At 43.5% G+C, this 14,105-nt stretch overlaps 1 protein-coding gene across 2 annotated transcripts in view; it reads right to left on the bottom strand.

Moving 5' to 3' along the window:
* si:dkey-91m11.5 (PH_BCR_vertebrate and RhoGAP_Bcr domain-containing protein) overlaps positions 1–14,105 on the bottom strand; it is a 632,155-nt gene that overhangs the window by 261,349 nt on the left and 356,701 nt on the right. For both annotated transcript variants that reach the window (XM_068055461.1, XM_068055460.1), the window contains exon 5: positions 9,433–9,540. In XM_068055461.1, the coding sequence (XP_067911562.1) occupies positions 9,433–9,540 (108 nt within the window). The remainder of the gene's footprint in view (positions 1–9,432; positions 9,541–14,105) is intronic.

The raw sequence follows: 14,105 nt of genomic DNA on the forward strand, positions 1-14,105 counted from the left end.
TCACCATAGATGTCCAATCCCTCTACACCTCCATCCCCCACCAGGATGGTCTGAGAGCTCCCCGCTTCTTCCTGGAATAGAGCCCCAACAAGTCCCCATCCATCACCACCCTCCTCTGCCTGGCTGAACTTGTTCTCACATTGAACAACTTCTCCTTCAACTCCATTCACTTCCTCCAAATTAAAAGTGTTGCTATGGGTACCCGCATGGGATATGTGGAACATTACTTGTTCCAGTCCTACTCAGGCCCATTCCCTTACCTCTTCTGCCAGTACATTGATGACTGTTTTGGTATTGCTTCCTGCTCTCGCCCTGAATTGTAAAATTTCATTGACTTTACTCCCAATTTTCAACCTTGTCTCACCTTCACATGGTCCATCTCTGACTCTTCCCTTCCCTTTCTCGACTTCGCTGTCTCCATTTCTGGGGATAGGCTATCAACCAATATTCACTATAAGCCCGCGAACTCCCACAGTTGCCTGGACTACACTTCCTCACACCTCACATCCTGCAAGGACTCGATTCTATTCTCCCAGTTTCTCTGCCTGTGTTGCATCTGTTCGGACAATGCGACCTTCTATACTAGCACTTCTGAAATGCCTTCCTTTTCCTCAAATGACGATATCCCCCTCCGCCATGGTCCTCAACTGTGTCCAATCATTTTCACGTACTCCTGCTCTCACCCCTTCCCCTCCCTCCCACGATAGAGGTCCCCTTGTCCTCACCTTCCATCCCACCAGCCTCTGTATTCAATGGATCACCCTCCACCATTTCTGCCACCTCCACCACCAAACACATTTTCCCCTCCCCTTTCAGCATTCCAAAGGGATCGTTCCCTTCGTGGTCCACTCCTCAGTCACCTCCAACACCTCCCCCCTTTCCTATGGAACCTTTCCATGCAAGCACAGGAGATACAATATCTTTTACCTCCTCCCTGCCCACTGTTCAGGGCCCCAAACACTCCTTCCAAGTGAAACAGCGATTTACTTGTACTCCTTTCAATTTAGTATACTATATTCACTGCTCACAATGTGGCCTCCTGTACATTGGGGAGACTAAACGCAGATTGGGTGACCGCTTTGCAGAACACCTCCATTCAGTCCGCAAGCTTCCTGAGCTTCCTGTCACTTGTCTTTTTAATTCTCCACCTTGCTCCCACTCTGACCTTTCTGTCCTTGGCCTGCTACAGTATTCCAATGAAGCTCAAAGCAAACTTGAGGAACAGCACCTCATCTTTCAACTGGGCACCTTACAGCCTTCCAGACTCAACACTGAATTCAAAAGTTTTAGATCATTACCTCTACCAACAGCAGCACCCCCAACATCCCCCAATTTCTTTTCCTATTCTCGTGTTTCTTTTGTTGGTTTGTTTCCGTGCCCCCCCGCCTCCCGACACTGCTGTCCCCCTCCTCCCCCCAACACCACCTTGTTTCTTTCTTAATCCCTTGTGTTCGGATGGCTACTTTACAGCCATCTACACCTCATCCAGACACATCTTTTGTTTCTTTAGTTGGCTTTGTACCATGAAACATTTTGTCATTTTATGTCTCCTGCCCTCCGCCCTATCACATAGAACATAGAACAGTATAGCACAGTACAGGCCCTTCGGCCCACGATGTTGTGCCGAACCTTTAACCTACTCTCGGATCAAACTACCTACATACCCTTCATACTACTATCATCCATGTACCTATCCAAGAGTCGCTTAAATGTCCCTAATGTATCTGCTTCTACTACCACCGCTGGCAGTGCATTCCACGCACCCACCACTCTCTGTGTAAAGAACCTACCTCTGACATCTCCCCGAAACCTTCCTCCAATCAACTTAAAATTATGCCCCCTGGTAATCGCCCTTTCCACCCTGGGAAAAAGTCTCTGACTATCCACTCTATCTATGCCTCTCATCATCTTGTACCCCTCTATCAAGTCACCTCTCATCCTTCTTCGCTCCAATGAGAAAAGCCCTAGCTCCCTCAACCTTTCTTCGTAACACATGCCCTCCAGTCCAGGCAGCATCCTGGTAAATCTCCTCTGCACCCTCTCTTAAGCTTCCACATCCTTCCTATAAAGAGGCGACCAGAACTGAACACAATATTCCAACTGTGGTCTAACCAGGGCTTTATAGAGCTGCAGCATAACCTCGCGGCTCTTAAACTCAATCCCCCTGTTAATGAAAGCCAACACACCATACGCCTTCTTAACAACCCTATCAACTTGGGTGGCAACTTTGAGCGATCTATGGACATGGACCCCAAGATCCCTCTGTTCCTCCACACTACCAAGAATCCTGTCTTTAAGCCTGTATTCTGCATTCAAACTCGACTTTCCAAAATGAATCACTTCACACTTTTCCAGGTTGAACTCCATCTGCCACTTCTCAGCCCAGCTCTGCATCCTGTCAATGTTCCCTTGCAACCTACAACAGCCTTCCACACTATCCACAACTCCAGCAACCTTCGTGTCATCGGCAAACTTGCTAACCCAGCCTTCCACTTCCTCATCCAAGTCATTTATAAAAATCACAAAGAGCAGAGGTCCCAGAACAGATCCCTGCGTAACACCACATACTTTCCCTTTTGTTCTTCTTCCCCCACAACCCCCCTTTCACTTGCTCAAAACCTATTACATTTCTAACCTTTGCCAGTTCTGATGAAAGATCATCCACCTGAATGTTAACTCTGCTTTTCTCTCCACAGATGCTGCCTGACCAGCTGAGTATTTCCAATATTTTCTGTTTTTGTTTCAGATTTCCAGCATCTGCAGTATTTTGCTCTTAGATTAGAGAGTTGACTGTATTGCTCAAAGAGTGGTGTGGGAGGCAGGGACTTCAATTCTTCAATTCATTGGGCACTGGAACAAGAGGAAGTTGTTCCGTTGGGATGGACACCACTTAAACTGGAATGGGACCAATGTCCTGGAAAATTGTGAACCAGGTTTGTAGACAGGGCTTTAAACTAAAAAAGTTGGGCAAGGGTTCCGGATGAGGGGAAATGTATAAACCTAAAGAGAAAAGTCAAAGTGACAGAGCAGTGCAGCATTTTCAGTAAAGATAAGCACAGTGTGATAGGAAAGAACAAAAGGTTTAACAGTAATAGTGCAGCAAATAAGGTCAAATGGATTAATGGAGCAAACACATAAAAGGGAGAGTTTTAGAAACCAGCCAAAATTGATAGAGGGGGAAAACAGAATGAGAATAAACTAGCAAGAAATATAAAAACAGACTGGAAGAATTTCTACAAGTCTATAAAAAGAAACAGAGTAACAAAAATAAACGTAGCTCCCTTAGAGGCTGAAACAGGAAAAAACTATCATGGGGAGTACGGGAATGGCAGAGAAGTTAAGCAAATATTTTGCACAAAGAACATACCGGAAATAGTGGGAAACCTAAGGTCTAATGAGAGAGAAGAAATTAAAGTAGTTAATATTAAAGTTTAGTTTAGTTTAGATACAGCACTGAAACAGGCCCTTCGGCCCACTGAGTCTGTGCCGACCATCAACCACCCACTTATACTAATCCTACACTAATCCCATATTCCTACCACATCCCCACCTGTCCCTATATTTCCCTACCACCTACCTATACTAGGGGCAATTTATAATGGCCACTTTACCTACCAACCTGCAAGTCTTTTGGCTTAAAGAAAAATTACTTGAGAAATTAATAGAACTGAAAACTGACAAATCCCCTGATCCTGACGCCCACATCCTTGGGTTCAAAAATAGTTGGCTGGAAATAGTTGATGCATTAGTTGTGATCATCCAAAAGTCCCTAGATTCTTGGACGGTCCCAGAGAATTAGGAAGTAGCAAAGGTAACATCACTATTTAAGAAAGGAGGGAGAGATAAAACAAGGAACTTTAAGCCAGTTAGCCTGACATCTGTTGGAATTAAGGAAGTGTAATAGGTCACTTAGAAAGTTAGAATATGATTACTTAGAAATAACATGGTTTTATGAGAGAGAAATCATGTTTGACAAATCTATTAAAGTTTTTTGAGGATGTAGTTAGCAGTGTAGACAAAAAGGAACCAGTGGATGTAGTATATTTGGATTTTCAAAAGGCAAGGGCTCATGGGGTTGGGAGTAATATATTAACATGGATAGAGGATTGGGTTAAAGGACAGAAAAACAGAGTAGTAGGAATAAATGGGTCATTTTCAGGTTGGCAGGATGTTACTAGTGGGATACCATAAGGATCAGTGCTGGAACCTCAGCTACTTGCAATCTATATTTAATGCCTTAGATGAAGGGTCCGAGTGTAATGTATCCAAGTTTGCTGACAAACAAAGCTAAGTGGGAAAGCAAGCTATGAGGAAGACACAAAGAGGTTGCAAAGGAATATAGATAGGCTAAGTGAATGGGCAACAACGTAGCAGATTTATAATGTGGGGGAATGTGAGGTTATTCACTTTGATAGGAAGAACAGAAAAACACAATATTTTTTAAATGGTGAGAAACTATCATGGTGTTCAAAGGGATTTAGGTGTCCTGATACAAAAAACACAGTTAACATACAGGTACAGCAAGCAATTAGAAAGGTAAATAGTAAGATGGGCTTTATTGCAAGAGGGTTGGAGTACAAGAGTAAGGAAGCCTTGCTGCAATTGCTTTGGTGAGACCATAACTGAAGTAAAGTGTATAGTTTTAGTCTTCATACCCAAATATGGTTATACCTGTCTGAGAGTCAGTGCAATGAAGGTTCAATAGATTGATTCCTGTGTTGAGAGAGTTGTCCTATAAGCAATTGAGTAGAATGGACCTGCACTTATAAGTACAGTAAGTATAATGAAGTATTATGTAAAAGTATATTAAGGGCAAGAGGCTAATTAGGCAAAGAGTAGGGCCCATTAGGGACCAAAGTGGCAATCTGTGTGTGGAGTCGGAAGATATAGATGAGGTTTTAAATGATTACTTTTCATCTGTGTTCACTATGGAGAAGGACGATGTAGGTGTAGAGATCAAGGAGGGGGATTGTGATATGCCTGAATATATTAGTATTGAAAGGGAGGAAGTATTAGCTGTTTGAGCAGGCTTAAAAGTGGATAAATCCCCAGGCCCAGATGAGGTGTATCCCAGGCTGTTATGTGAGGCAAGGGAGGAGACGGCAGGGGCTCTGACACAAATTTTCAAATCCTGTCTGGCCACAGGAGAGGTACCAGAGGACTGGAGGACAGCGAATGTGGTGCCATTATTCAGAAGGGTAGCAAGGATAAACCAGGTAATAACAGGCAGGTGAATCTAACATCAGTGGTCAGGAAAATATTGGAAAAAATTCTGAGGGACAGGATTAATCTCCACTTGGAGAGGCAGGGATAGTCAGCATGGCTTTGTCAGGGGGAGATCGTGTCTAACTAGATTGAATTTTTCGAGGAGGTGACTAGATGTGTAGATGAGGGTAAAGCAGTTGATATAGTCCACATGGACTTCAGTAAGGCTTTTGATAAGGTCCCGCATGGGAGATTGGCTAAGAAGGTAAGAGCCCAGGGGATCCAGGGCAATTTGGCAAATTGGATCCAAAATTGGCTTAGTGGCAGGAGACAGAGGGTGATGGCCGAGGGTTGTTTCTGGGAGTGGAAGCCTGTGATCAGTGGGGTACCACAGGGATCGGTGCTGGGACCCTTGCTGTTTGTAGTGTACATTAATGATTTAGACATGAATATAGGAGGTATGATCAGTAAGTTCGCAGATGACACGAAAATTGGTGGTGTCGTAAATAGTGAGGAGGAAAGCCTTAGATTACAGGACAATACAGATGGGCTGGTAAAATGGGCGGAGCAGTGGCAAATGGAATTTAATCCTGACAAGTGTGAGGTGATGCATTTTGGGAGGACTAACAAGGCAAGGGAGTATATAATGGATGGTAGGACCCTAGGAAGTACAGAAGGTCAGAGGGACCTCGGTGTACTTGTCCATAGATCACTGAAGGCAGCAGCACAGGTAGATAAGGTGGTTAGGAAGGCTTATGGGATACTTGCCTTTATTAGCTGAGGCACAGAATGCAAGAGCAAGGAGGTTATGAAGGAGCTGTATAAAACACTAGTTAGGCCACAGCTGGAGTTCTGTGTACAGTTCTGGGCACCACACTACATGAAGAATGTGATTGCACTGGAGAGGGTGCAGAGGAGATTCACCAGGATGTTGCCTGGGGAGCGTTTCAGCTATGAAGAGAGACTGAAAAAGCTAGGGTTGTTTTCCTTAGAGCAGAGAAGGCTGAGGGGGGACATGATTGAGGTATACAAAATTATGAGGGGAATTGATAGATTATATAGGAAGAAACCTTTTCCCTTCGCGGAGGGGTCAATAACCAGGGGTCATAGATTTAAGGTAAGGCAGGAGGTTTAGAGGGGATTTGAGGAAAATCTTTTCACCCAGAGGGTGGTTGGAATCTGGAACACGCTGCCTGAAGAGGTGGTAGAGGCAGGAACCCTCACAACATTTAAGTAGTATTTAGATGAGCAATTGAAATGCCATAGCATACAAGGCTACGGGCCAAGTGCTGAATAATGGGATTAGAATAGGTAGGTGCTTGATGGCCGGCAGAGACACTATGGGCCGAAGGGCCTGTTTCTATGCTGTATGACTCTATGGAGTTTAGATGAGAGGTGATCTCATTGAAAGAAACAAGACTTTGAGGGCTTGACAGGGTAGATGCTGTGAGGATGATTTCCCCTGGCTGGACAGTCTAGAACTAGGGGAATAGTCTCAGGACAAGGGGATGGCCATTTGGGACTGACATGAGGAGAACATTCCTTTACTCAAAGGATTGTGAATCTGTGGGATTCTCTACCTCAGAAGGCTGTGTGTGCTCAGTCATTGAATATGTTCAAGGCTGAGATCTAAGAAAATGAAGGGATTACGGTGATTGGGCAGGAAAGTGGACCTGAGGATCAGCCATGCTCTTTACTAAATGGTCGAGCATCTTGAGAAGCCATATAGCCTACTTCTACTCCTATTTCTTATGTTTTTATGTTTCATGCCAACTCTGATTGGACTATTCCAAATGCTTTCAATGAATGATCTTGTGCCTCCAACTGTCTCGCCCCCACTTTGTCTATCTTTTGCTGGATCAGGGAAGACTAAAGTTTAAATTTATTTTTAATTGCAAAGTTTAAACCGACTTGGTTTCCCAACACATCTATTTCGCAGTATACTACCTTCTCAAAGTAACAGACTCTTCATTCCCCAATGGATGATTCTTGCAAGTCAAACAGCCTTTTCTCCCCATCTCCAATATTTTTATAACAAACAAAAAAAGTATTTAAGGAAAATGAAAAAAAAACACTGGTTGCTACCAGCAGACTTCAGCACAATCCTGGCTGTTTGGTTTCCTTAGGGCACAAGCCAAATACTCTGTCAAATGGCTCATCTCCTGACACTTCAAAGCCTATCCACGCCTCCACAAGGTTTGTCACGAGCATTAAGGAACACTCACTACTTGCCTGGATGGATGCAGCCTGGAAACTCAATGCTATCCCGGAGAGAGCAGCTTTTTCACTGGTTCCCCAGGAACAATATCCAACCCTCACCCCGCAAAGTTACTTTGACAATACCTCACTTCTTTGCAGTCACAACCGTTGAAAAGCACTAAAAGAGTAATGCTATAATAAAAGCAAAATACTGCGGATGCTGGAAATCTGAAATAAAAACAAGAAATGCTGGAACCACTCAGCAGGTCTGGCAGCATCTGTGGAAAGAGAAGCAGAGTTAACGTTTCGGGTCAGTGACCCTTCTTCGGAACTCGGGTTGATGGGGGAGCCCAGTACTTCAGTGGAAAAGACAAGGTTGAAGCATTTGCAACCATCTTCAGCCAGATGCACCAAGTGGATGATTTATCTTGGCCTCCTCCTAAGGTTCCCAGCATCACAAATGCCAGTCTTCAGCCAATTCAATTCACTTTACGTGATATCAAGAAACAGCTGAACGCACTGGAAATAGCATGGTCTATGGGCCCGGACAACATTCTGACTGTAGTACTGAAGATTTGTGCTCCAGAACTATCCACGCGCCTGGCCAAACTGTTCCAGTACAGCAACAGCAATAGCATCTGCCAATGTGGAAAATTTCCCAGCTATGTCCTGGCCACAATAAAAAGGAAAAATCCAATCCATTCAATTACCGCCCCAGCAGTCTGCTCTCAATCATCAGCAAAGTGAAGGAGGTGTCATCAACAGTGCTATCAAGCGGTACTTACACAGCAATAACCTGCTCACCGATGCTCAGTTTGGGTTCCCTCAGGGCCACTCGCCTACAGACTTCATTACAGTCTTGGTTCAAACATGGACCAAAGAGCTGAATTCCAGAGATGATGAGACTGACCACCCTTGACATCAAGGCAGCAGTTGACTGAGTATGGCGTCAAGGAGCCTTAGCAAAATTGGAGTCAATATGAATTGGGAGAAAACTCTCTGCTGGTTGGTCATACTTAACACAAAGGAAGATGGTTGTGTTTGTTGAAGGCCAGTCATCTTAACCCCAGGACATTACTGCAGGATATCTTCAGGGTAGTGTCCTAGGCCCAACCATCTTCAGCTGCTTCATCAATGACCCTCCCTCCATCATAAGGTCAGAAGTGGCAATATTCGTTGACGATTGCAGTGTTCAGTACCATTCACAACTCCTCAGATACTGAAGCAGTTCATGCCTGCATGCAACAAGATCTGGACAACATTCAGGCTTGGAATGATAAGTGACAAGTAACTTTCACCCCACACAAGTGCCAGGCAATGACCATCTTCAACAAGAGAGAATGTAACCATCTGCCTGTGACATTCAACTGCACTACCATTGCTGAATCTCCCAACATCAACATCCTGGGGATTACCATCGACCAGAAACTTAATTGGACCAGCCATATAAAAACTATGGCTAGAAGGACAGCTTAGGTGCTGGGAATTCTGCGGCAAGTAAGTCAGCTCCTGGCTCCCAACCATCTACAAGACACATGTCATCTACTTGCCTGGATAAGCGCAGCTCCAACAACATTCAAGAAGCTGGACACCATCCAGAACAATGCAGCCCACTTGATCGACACCCCATCCATACTTTGAACATTCATTCCCTCCACCACTGGGGCACAGTAGCAGTAATGTGTGCCATCTAGAAGAGGCACTGCACCAATTTACCAAGGCTCCTTCAACAGCACCTTCCAAACCTGTACTCTCTATCATCTAGATGGACAAGAGCAGCAGATGCGTGCGAGCACCACCTTCAAGTCACACAGCATCCAATTAGCTTTAGATTGCTCTACCAAACAGACAAAACAGATCAAATGGTCTATTTCTCCGTCACCCATTCTTCTTTCAAAGGTACTGTCTCAAGCTGACGTACAGTTCATGTGTCCTGCACCCCTTGCCTAAGTGGCCATTTTTGTTTTGTATCCTTAAATGGTTTAAATTGCAATTAATATTTGTCTAATAATTAATTGAAGATAATACCTCTGATATTTCAGAAAACTGCATGTTGGCTTGACAGCACTTTTCTGCTGTTTCTACAGCAACTTCATAGTTATCCACAAACGCTCTGTACACCCCAAGCTGGCTGGCCTGTAAGAAGATACACAATAAAACAACACATAAGTTGGTCACAATTTTAAAAAGTTATGTTTACCAGTTAGAAGGAAAGAATGTGTACTTATTTAGGATATCTCAAAGCACTTTACAGTCAATGAGTTTCTTTTGAAATACAATCACTGCTGTTCTGTTGGGAAATGTGGCAGCAAATGAATGCACAGCAAGATCCATTAACAGTAAATGAGAAGAATGAGTAATTAATCTGTATTGGTGTTGTCAGCTGAAGAATAAATTTTAGCCAAACACTGGGAGATCGCTCCAACAAAGTGCCATGGGATCATTTATGCCCACCTAACCAGACTCAATATTACATCTGAAAGATGGCATTTCCAGCAAAGCAACACTCCTCACTGCTGGACTGAATTGTCAGTCGAGATGACCACCAAATCTTATTACAGAACAGTTAGGTTATTGGTACGGAACCTGGCACAGTTCTTAGAAATAACAGCATCACCAGTGTTGAAAGTAATTTTAAAAAGACTTTTCGAACAGTAGGCTGCTCTTCAACCTGGTCACGTTGGGGAGAGAATCAACCTACTCGCAGATTACACTAGTTTTTCTTTTAGATTTAGATTTAGAGATACAGCACAGAAACAGGCCCTTCGGCCCACCGAGTCTGTGCCGACCATTAACCACCCATTTATACTAATCCGAGAATTTCATTTTGTTCCAATTTCTGGTTTTGAAAGAAACCATTTTATAAGCTTCCAAAATACAGTTTATAAAAGAACTTTCTACGACAGCATCACATGCTTCATAGTACGAGCTAGACTATCTTCTTTCATCTTCATTTATGAGAACTGGAATGAAGTGTAAATATGCAAAGGCAAAGACAAGGACAGTGAAGGCAAGGAAGAGGAGGAAATGTAACAAAATATCAACACCATCATTCGTTATCCGTGGAGAAAATGACGGCAGTTAAATCTCCTTCAGATAGTTAAGATAGTTGCGTCGATACGCAGATCTCACTTTTTTTTGATTATGTCTCTGTTAAATACTGTCAGACATTTTTCTACATCCCAGGTGCTATATAAATCGAATTTGTTTCTCTGCAGAGAAACAAAAGTGTAAAATTACACAACCTGTTATCAATTATCTTGTCCTTACTTGCTGAAAATCAGGACTGATCTACAAAAAAAGAGAAATCCTGTGATATACTTCCCTGTGCTTGCAACAGGCCTGGCCTTGATTTGCATTAAGGGTTTAATCAGGCTAGAACAGAAACCAATGAAAATTAAATATTTAAAAATACTGTTTCAATCTATTTAATGGTATTCTTTCCCATACACAGTAGAAAGCTCTGCCCCAAACAACCCAGTAAAAGGAAGGGGTGGCTTTTATTGCAGTTAAGAGATGGGTGTGAAACATTGCCACTCAATAGTAGGAAGAGCCATCCATGCTGTCCAAGTTCAAGTCGTCTTCTTACAGAAGAAAGAAGAGTCTGAGTTCAAATAAAACAAGGAGCTGTCTTGAGTCGATGTTTACGAGTGGTAGAGTTGGGGTATTTGTATTACTGCATCTAAAGTGATAGCTGATCTTCTGCCTCAACTCCACTTACGTGCCTGCTCCCCATAAGCCTTGATTTCCTGAGGTGCCAATAATCTATCGATCTCAGTCTTAAATATACTCGACAATCCTCTGGAGTTTACAATTCCAAAGATTCACGACTCTCTGAGTCAAGAAATTTCTCTTCATCTCAGTCCTAAATGATCGAACCCTTATCCTGAGACTATGTCCCCATGTTCCAGATTCCCCAGCCAGGGGAAACAACCTCTCAGTGCCTGCCCTGTCAAGCCCATTCACAATCCTGTATGTTTCATGAAGCCAACTCTCATTATTCTAAACTCCAAAGAGTACAGGTCCAATTTATTCAGCCTCTCATCGCAGGACAACTCTCTCATCCCAGAAACCAATCTAGTGAACCACCTCCAATGCAAGTATATGCAATGCAAGTGATATACTCCAGGTGTGGTCTCACTGAAGTCCTGTACAACTGTAGCAAGACTCCCTTATTCTTGCACTACAATCCCCTTGCAAAAACATGCCATTTGCCTTCCTAATTGCTTACAGTACGTGCATACTAACTTTGTGTTTTTGAATGAGTTTGCCCAAGTCTCTCTGAACATCGTCATTTAGAAGTTTAGCGCCTTTTAAAAAATACTATTTTCCTATTTTTACTACCAAAGTGAATAACCTCACACTTCCCCACATTATACTCAATCTTGCACCTTGTTGTCCACTCATTTAATCTGTCTATATTTCTTTGTATCCTCTTCACAGAATACATTCCCACTTAGCTCTGTATCATCAACAAACTTAGATACATTAGATATATTATATTAGACACATTATTCTTGGTCTCTTCGTCTAAATCATTAATATAGATTGTAATAGCTGAGGCCCCAGCACTGAGACTTGCGGCACTCCACTAGCTACAGCCTGCAAACTTGAAGGTTTATCCCCATTTTCTGTTTCCTGTCTGTTAACCAATCCCCCACCCATGCTCACATAATGCTCCAAGCTTCAAAAGCCCTTATCTTGAGTATTAACCTTTTAGTTAGTTAGAGATACAGCACTGAAACGGGCCCATCGGCCCACCGAGACTGTGCCGACCATCAACAACCCATTTATACTAATCCTACACGAATTCCATATTCCTACCACATCCCCACCTGTCCCTATATTCCCCTACCACCTATCTATACTAGGGGCAATTTATAATGGCCAATTTACCTAGCAACCTGCAAGCCTTTGGTGGTGGGAGGAAACCGGAGCACCCGGCGAAAACCCACGCAGACACAGGGAGAACTTGCAAACTCCACACAGGCAGTACCCAGAATTGAGCCCGGGTCGCTGGAGCTGTGAGGCTGCGATGCTAACCTTGATGATTGATGTCAGGCTAACAGGCCTGTAGTTTCCTGTTTTCACTCTACTTCCTTTCTTGAATAGCTGTGTTACATTTGCTAACTTCCAATCCGCTGAAACAGTTCTAGAACCTAGAGAATTTTGGAAAATCATAACCAGTGCAACCACTATCTCTGCAGCTAACTTTTTTCAAACCCTGGGATAGAAACATAGAAAACAGGAGCAGAAGTAGGCCATTCAGCCCTTTGCGCCTGCTCTGCCATTCATTATAATCATGGCTGATCATCCAACTCAGTAACCTGTTCCTGCTTTTGCCCCATATCCTTTGATCCCTTTAAACCCAAGAGCTATATCTAACTCCTTCTTGAAAACTTACAATGTTTTGGCCCCGACTTTTCTGTGGTAGCGAATTCCACAAGTTCACCACTCTCTGTGTGAAGAAATTTCTCCTCATCTCAATCCTGAAAGGTCTACCCCGTATCCTTAGACTATGACCCCTGGTTTTGGACTCCCCCACCAGCGGGAACATCCTTCCTGCTCTACCCTGTCAAGTCCTGTTAGAATTTTATAGGTTTCTATGAGCTCCCTCCCTCACTCTTCTGAACTCCAGAAAGTATAATCCTAACCGACTCAATCTATCCTCATACGTCAGTCCCGCCATCCCAGGAATCAGTCTGGTAAACCTTCGCTGCACTCTCTCTATAGCAGGAACATCCTTCCTCAGATAAGGAGACCAAAACTGCACACAATATTCCAGGTGTGGCCTCACCAAAGCCCTGTATAATTGCAGCAAGACATCCCTGCTCCTGTACTCGAATCCTCTCGCTATGAAGGCCAACATACCATTTGCCTTCTTAACTGCCTGCTGCACCTGCATGCTTACCTTCAGCGACTGGTGTACGAGAAAACCCAGGGCTCGTTGCATAGTCCCCTCTCTCAGTTTAAAGCCGTTCAGATAATAATCTGCCTTCCTGTTTTTGCTACCAAAGTGGATAACCTCACATTTATCCACAGTATATGCATCTGCCATGCATTTGCCCACTCATTCAACTTGCCCAAATCACCCTAAAGCCTTTCTGCATCCTCCTCACAACTCACCCTCCCACCCACTTTTGTGTTATCTGCAAATTTGGAGATATTACATTTAGTTCCCTCATCTAAATCATTAATGTATATTGTGAATAGCTGGGGTCCAAGCACCGATCCCTGTGGTACCCCACTAGTCACTGCCTGCCATTCGGAAAAAGACCCATTTATCCCTACTCTTTGTTTCCTGTCTGCCAACCAATTTTCTATCCATCGCAATACACTACCCCCAATCCCATGCGCTTTAATTTTACATGCTAATCTCTTAAGTGGGACTTGTCGAAAGCCTTCTGAAAGTCCAAATAAACCACATCCACTGGCTCCCCCTCATCAACTCTAATAGTTACATCCTCGAAGAATTCTAGTAGATTTGTCAAGCATGATCGCCCTTTCGTAAATCCATGCTGACTCTGTCCAATTCTACCACAGTTCTCCAAGTGCTCTGCTATAAAATCTTTGATAATGGACTCTAGAATTTTCCCCACGACCGATGTCAGGCTGACTGGTCTATAATTCCTTGCTTTCTCTCTACCTCCATTTTTAAATAGTGGGGTTACATTAGCTACCCTCCAATCTGTAGGAACTGT

Source organism: Heterodontus francisci, chromosome 23 (genome assembly GCF_036365525.1).
Source record: "Heterodontus francisci isolate sHetFra1 chromosome 23, sHetFra1.hap1, whole genome shotgun sequence".
NCBI classification, from domain to species: domain Eukaryota; kingdom Metazoa; phylum Chordata; class Chondrichthyes; order Heterodontiformes; family Heterodontidae; genus Heterodontus; species Heterodontus francisci.